This window comes from Meles meles, chromosome 15 (genome assembly GCF_922984935.1).
Source record: "Meles meles chromosome 15, mMelMel3.1 paternal haplotype, whole genome shotgun sequence".
In the NCBI taxonomy this organism is placed as follows: domain Eukaryota; kingdom Metazoa; phylum Chordata; class Mammalia; order Carnivora; family Mustelidae; genus Meles; species Meles meles.
The window spans coordinates 3501067-3508148 of NC_060080.1; the positions used below are offsets into that span (position 1 = coordinate 3501067).

The following is a 7082-nucleotide window of genomic DNA, read 5'->3' on the forward strand; positions in this document are numbered from 1 at the left end:
GGGAAGGAGCGGCGAGCCCACGTGCCCGGAGGTGCTGTGTTAAAGCGCCACCTTCCGTCGGCCGGGGCGCGCGGGGCTCCCCGGAGGGCTCGGGCGCGCGGCCCCGGGAGCAGCTGCACCCCCGGGGGCGCGCCGGGCGGCACCCTCCCGCTCCCCGCTCCGGCGGCGCGCGCCCGAGAGTGTGCTCCGCCAGGGCGGGCGCGCCGGCTCGGCCGCCTCGGACCGGCCTCCAGGGGACCGGGCACAAAGGGGCGCCGGACCCGGCCCGGACTCGCCCGGCCCGCCGCGGTGCAGGGCTCGGCCCCGGAGCCTCCCGGGGAGCGGCGCATCTGTGCACACATGCGGATTTTTAAAAAATAACATATTTCCAGACGTGCCTCCCCCTCTCCCCCACCCCCCATCTTTGCAAAGCAGCCCCGAGGGCGGGGGAGGGGGCGTGGCCGCGGAGTTAATAAAGGGAGCTGGGCGGAGCCGGCCGCCAGCCATTGGCTGGCCCGGGGAGTGATGTCACCCATATGACACCCTGATAACTAGTTGGGAGAGAGCCCTCAACTTTTTGCAGAAGGAGCGCGCGCGCCTGGGAGTGCTCGGGGTCCGGCGCTTGCGGCGGGAGCCACGAGCCCGAGAGAGAGGGGTCCCGGGCTGCCTCGACCGCCGCCGCCTCTCCCGTCGCAGCCGCCGCTTCCCGCGCGCGGGCGGCCGTCGCCGCCGCAACCGCCGCAGCCGCTGTGTGCAGCCTGGAAGGGGGGGCGGGGGGGAGGGGGGGAGCCGCGGACGCGGGGTACCGAGGACTTTGCAACTTGCCCGGGAAGGTGGAGGGGCGAGAGGGGGAGGGGGACCTCCGCACGAGACCGAGCGGCCCGGGTTGGAGCGCCCAGCCCCGCGGCGGATCATGGTGCAGCAGGCGGAGAGCTTGGAAGCGGAGAGCAACCTGCCCCGGGAGGCGCTGGACACGGAGGAGGGCGAATTCATGGCTTGCAGCCCGGTGGCCCTGGACGAGAGCGACCCGGACTGGTGCAAGACGGCGTCGGGCCACATCAAGCGGCCGATGAACGCCTTCATGGTGTGGTCCAAGATCGAGCGCAGGAAGATCATGGAGCAGTCTCCGGACATGCATAACGCCGAGATCTCCAAGAGGCTGGGCAAGCGGTGGAAAATGCTGAAGGACAGCGAGAAGATCCCGTTCATCCGGGAGGCGGAGCGGCTGCGGCTCAAGCACATGGCCGACTACCCCGACTACAAGTACCGGCCCCGGAAAAAGCCCAAAATGGACCCCTCGGCCAAGCCCAGCGCCAGCCAGAGCCCCGAGAAGAGCGCGGCGGGCGGCGGCGGCGGCGGCGGCGGCGGGGGCGCGGGCGGCGGCGCGGGCGGCGCCAAGACCTCCAAGGGCTCCAGCAAGAAATGCGGCAAGCTCAAGGCCCCCGCGGCCCCCGCGGCCGGCGGCGCCAAGGCCGGCGCGGGCAAGGCGGCCCAGCCCGGGGACCTGGGCGGCGCGGGCGACGACTACGTGCTCGGCAGCCTGCGCGTGAGCGGCGCGGGCGGCGGCGGCGGCGGCGCGGGCAAGACGGTCAAGTGTGTGTTCCTGGACGAGGACGACGAGGACGACGAGGACGACGACGAGCTGCAGCTGCGGATCAAGCAGGAGGCGGACGACGACGACGACGAGCCGCCGCACCAGCAGCTCCTGCAGCCCCCCGGCCAGCAGCCGCCGCAGCTGCTGAGACGCTACAACGTCGCCAAAGTGCCCGCCAGCCCCACGCTGAGCAGTTCGGCCGAGTCCCCCGAGGGCGCGAGCCTGTACGACGAGGTGCGGGCCGGCGCGACCTCGGGCGCCGGGGGCGGCAGCCGCCTCTACTACAGCTTCAAGAACATCACCAAGCAGCACCCGCCGCCGCTCGCGCAGCCCGCGCTGTCGCCCGCGTCCTCGCGCTCCGTCTCCACCTCGTCGTCGTCCTCGTCCAGCAGCAGCGGCAGCAGCAGCAGCAGCGGCGGCGAGGACGCCGACGACCTGATGTTCGACCTGAGCTTGAATTTCTCCCAGAGCGCGCACAGCGCCGGCGAGCAGCAGCTGGGGGGCGGCGCGGCGGCCGGGAACCTGTCCCTGTCTCTGGTGGATAAGGATTTGGATTCGTTCAGCGAGGGCAGCCTGGGCTCCCATTTCGAGTTCCCCGACTACTGCACGCCCGAGCTGAGCGAGATGATCGCGGGGGACTGGCTGGAGGCGAACTTCTCCGACCTGGTGTTCACGTATTGAGAGGGGCGCCCCGCTTCTCGCTCTTTCTCTCCGCGGGGTGCAGAGCAGGGTTCCTCGGGAGGAAGTCGTGGTGGTCATGATGATGATGATGATGATGATGATGGTGTCGATGGTGTTGATGGTGGTGGTGGTAGGGTGGAGGGGAGAAGAAGATGCTGATCTTGATATGATGTCGTGACACAAAGAAATTGGAAAAGATGATGAAAATTTTGGTGGAGTTAAAGTGAAATGAGTAGTTTTAAAACATTTTTTCCTGTCCTTTTTTTGCTCCCCTCCCTTCCTTTATCGTGTCTCAAGGTAGTTGCATACCTAGTCTGGAGTTGTGATTTTTCCCCGCAAATGTGTTTTTGTAATTACTACTTCTTTTTCCTGAAATTCGTGATTGCAACAAAGGCGAAGGGGACAGGGCGGGGGAGGGGAGGGAGGACCCGCTCCGGAAGGCGCTGTTTGAAGCTTGTCGGTCTTTGAAGTCTGGAAGACGTCTGCAGAGGACCTTTTGGCAGCACAACCGTTACGCTAGGGAGTTGGTTGGAGATTTTTGTTTTTTTCTTAAGAGATCTTAAAGAACTGGTGATTAAAAAAACAAACAAACAAACACAAAAACAAAAAAGGGACCATTGCAACTTTTTTATTTTATTTTATTTTTTTGGAGGGAGAAAACTGATGTCTTCTATGCATCCGATTCTTAACATAACTGCAGGGAGCTTGAAAAAATGCAGACTGTACAAACGCTCACAAAAAACAAACAAAAAAAAAAAACAAAAAAAAAAACAAAAACTGTGAACTGACTTAAGATCAGAGTTTACTTTTCAGATCAAATTGTTTATGGTTTTACAAATGTGATTTCTACTTGCCAACTTTTTTTTTGTAACTTGTTCCCTTATACCTCCTTGATTGAATACCAGACAGCCTAGACCTCAGTACAAAAGGTATTGAAACATTTTTGATACATAACAGACCTCAGTCTTTTTTAAAAATTAATATATTTTCAGGCGTATTTTTGTACAGTGAAAAGGGAACATTCTTGCTGTGTTTTTTCAGTAAGACTTTCAGGCACTTCTTCCCTTTTGATTTCTTTTTTTCCTGGTTTTTTTTTAGCATGCAAATATGTTGGTACGTGATGTCCTGGTTTAAAAGGATTAAAATTTTTAAATAATCCTTGCATCTAAAGGCCTTGTGGTTTAAAAAAAAACAAACTTTTTTTTGTACAGCTATAGTAGAGATTTGTTCAATATTTGTAGGTAAAGATTTATTGAAAATGGTGATATAGACCTCAGAGCTGTTATCTTAGTTTAAAGATTGTATATGTACTGTACTATACTAGGACTTTATGTATCTCATACGCTGTGATATGTGGATGGGGCCCCAGATGGAAGGTTTGAAACTGGATTCTCGATTTTTAGCAAAAAAAGAAAAAAGAAAAAAAAGGCACATAGTTTAAAAAGTTTCTCATTTTGTGCAATATAATCTAAATAAAGTACAGACCATCTGCATATTTTGTAGCAAATGGTGGCAAAGCAGACTCAATGCACTGTCGACATCATTATCTGGTTTTTTGTTTTTGTTTTTTTGTTTTTGTTTTTTTTGGTGGCTTTTTTTTTTTTTTTTTTTGGTGCTGGAAGTCTGTATCTTGACAATTTTAATAAATCAGCTGGAACTGATAGAAACTCGCATCGCCACTAGTCTCTATAGCAGTCAAACTGGAGGTCCCGTTCTCGCAGCGCAGTGACGAGGCCGTTGTGTGCGCGGGCGGGCGGTGGGGTCAGTGGAAGGTGTTCAGGGGGCAGGCGGGTTGCTTCTTCCTCGGCCTTCCGCGGCTAGTTACTGAAAGCCAGGGAGGAGGATTCTTTCTCTGCCTTCCCTTTCCGTCACCCACCCCCCGTCCATTTCCTTTCTCACCTCCTCCTCCGCTCCCTCTCTCCCCGCCCATCCTGGCTGGCGGGCGGGCGGGCCGCGCCGAGAGGCTCGGGGGCCGGCCGGGGCGGGGGGCGCGGCGAGGACCCGGTGCCGGCGCGCGGTCAGTGCCCCGCGCCCGCCGGGGGTGTGCGTTCTCCGCTCCGGGCTGCGTCCCGGCGCGGTGTCAGCCGCCCTCGGGCAGCCGGCGCTCCGGGCGCTCGGATCGTCCCCGCCGCTCTGCCGTACAGGGTGGGGACAGCCGTTTCCAGTTTCGAATTTTTTTCTCCCCCCCAACGCTGCATCTCCGCGGGTGCGCAGAGGCAGATGCTGTGGGGCGCGAGGCCGCAGTTCCGGACCTCGAGCGGCGACGGGGGCCGGGGAGAGGTCGTCGGTGTCGGTCTCTTACCGAGCGCGAGGCGCGGCGGGGCGGCGGGGGCGACGGCAGGAACATGGCACCGTCGCTGCGATCCGAGCTGCGGCCACCAGGGCGTCGGCGGGGCCGCCGAGGCACCAAGGGCGCAGCCTGCGGCGGGCGGGCCCCGGAGACGCGCGGGGACGCCCCCACCGGCACCCCGAGGCCCGCGGGTGGGGAGGGAGAAAGCGAACGCGGGTGGGCGGGGGAGGCGCCGCCGCCGCGCCGGCTCCCGGGCCGCCCCGGAACTCGCCTCCGGGAGGGCCGCCTCCGGGAAGGTGGTTCGTCCTCTCGGCGCTTCTCCTTCCCCAGCTGCCTCCTCGGGGTTCCGGCCGCGGCGGCGCGGGCGGGACCCTCCCGCGCGCGCTCCGGGGGCCGTGGGCCCGGCCCTCCCCTCCGCGTCTCGCTCTGCTCGCCTTTCCCCAGACCCGAGTCCGCGCCCTCGCGGCAGGCCCCGGCCCCGGCCCCGGCCCCCCTGCCGTGCCGGCCGCCCCTCTTTCCCAGCGGGCCGCGCCGAGGGAGGCGGAGAGGCGGTGCGGGGCCCTGCGCGCCCGCTCTCCGGCCCCACCTCCGAGCCGGGCGCCCGCCGTGGGGGAGGGTTTCAGCGGCTCCTGCCAACGCGGTGCGGAATCCCCACGGCCCTTTCTTGATCCTACTGACAGGACCGACCAAGGTCCGGCCTCCATTTTTACTGAGATTCGGCCACGCCGCGTGCGTGCGTCCGCACAGCCCGGGGACGGCTAGGCCGGAGGGACCCCCACCCCGCACCCCGCACCCCGCACCCTTCCTGGCCCTCGTCCTGCTTTTCCTCGGCCCCCGTCTCCCCCGCGCTGCGAGCTGCAGCCTCCCCCAGCCTCCCGCCGGCCCCGGGGAGCCTCCAGCCCCCAGCCCGGGGGTGTGAAGCCAACCAGCTTTTGCTGCGCATGGGACAGATTTCGGTGGCTTTTCCCTTTCGATGAACCGTCAGATTGCAGTAGTACACTTGGGAAAAGAAAGGGCTGATGGTGTTAACAAGGTTCTCAATATAGAACTGGATTTCTGGGGTTGTTTACCTTTTTTTTTTTTTTTTTCCTCTCAAAATGACAGACTAATGGAGTTATTGGTCGGACATTTATTTTAGCCACGAATAATTGAACCAGCGGTTTACAATTGACGATTCTCTGTGCTGGTGGTTTTACGTGGCGGCCCTCTGCTGCGGTTCTGAAACTTGTTGAAAACGCAAACCCATTTATAAGACTGAGTCTATGTATTTCGAAAATCTGAAAACTTTGCATGTGCTTTATGTTTTAATCATAGATGAATCTTGGACATTTTTTTTGTGGTGGGGTAGAAACTTTAAGTAAATTAGTAATTTAATTGGGCTCGGAATGGAAACAAATAGTCTTGATTGAACAATAATAATTTTTTTAAAAAGCTCTAGCTAAGTTCTTGAGAGTAAAATAAAAGAAAAATAGATGGTCAGCAATCTAAATTAAAAACCTGTTAGAACTCAGGACAGGCGCTTGGATGCGCTTTTAACCATATTTAAGGCTGTTTTGATGAATGCATTGTGAAAATCATTCTTAATGAATTCTTTATTGAATGTCTAAAACATAATATAATACACAGGTATTCTTGCCACTGGATAGTCTTCAATAAAAGTTTAATTGCATTTGGGGGGGTCTCGTAAGTAAGTCTTATTTTTAACTAAGCATTGACAGAATATCTTAAAATGGTAACATGGGGTGGGGGGTGGGCGCAGAGAGCGCCACAGCCTAGCCAGTGGGTATCCTGCTGTTTATAACTAGTTCACAGACTTTGATGATGGCATTTTGGTAAGATTTCCAACTTTAAGACCTTAAACCAGCATTCTCTTATTAATTCTTTAAACTGTGGAAATTATCATCCAGTTCTTACACTCTGATATGCATCCCTTTTATTAAAAAAAAATAATAACGCTAATAAAAGGCAGTGTATTTAAACTGTGCTTTGCAAATATTATGTACGTTATGAATGACTACAGTCACAGGGCAAATTATTTGTAGAATGATTATCCTTTAGCTAGAAAAAGATCACTACAACCCTTTAGGGCAGAGATGTTTCTTTGTAATGTTAATCAAGGGGAAGTGATTTAAATATGCATGCAGATAGCAGTCTGGAGGATTTAGTTGTTTTTATGTTATTTTATTTTTATTTTTTGAAAAAGGGAAAGACCCAAAAGGCAAAACTTGTCCTTCTCTTCTCTGGGAGTTGAAACCATCCCCACTTGATATTGGTCCAGTAAAAGAAATTTACATTTCTTTTTCACTTCAGAACTTAAGTGACTTTTGCCTAAGGAATCTGAGAAGTAAAGCAAATAAGTTGCTCTATTTTAAAGTAGTCATTCAATATAAATATATTCTATCAATCTTAACTTTTTTATTCTCTGAATGATTAGTAATATGTATATTCTTACTTTTTCTTCCAATGGGCATATGTATCCTTGTGGACATTTTGGAGAGAGGTTTTCTTGGACTCTCCCATTTATAGAATCTTTATACT

General features: G+C 55.7%; 1 protein-coding gene across 1 annotated transcript; it reads left to right on the forward strand.

Annotated features, from left to right (window-relative positions):
* Positions 1 to 661: 661 nt before the first annotated feature.
* On the forward strand, positions 662 to 3994 carry SOX11 (SRY-box transcription factor 11). Its single transcript, XM_045979540.1, has one exon. It carries the CDS (start codon positions 893 to 895, stop codon positions 2252 to 2254), a length of 1362 nt encoding a protein of 453 aa, XP_045835496.1. The 5' UTR covers positions 662 to 892; the 3' UTR covers positions 2255 to 3994.
* Positions 3995 to 7082: the final 3088 nt, after the last annotated feature.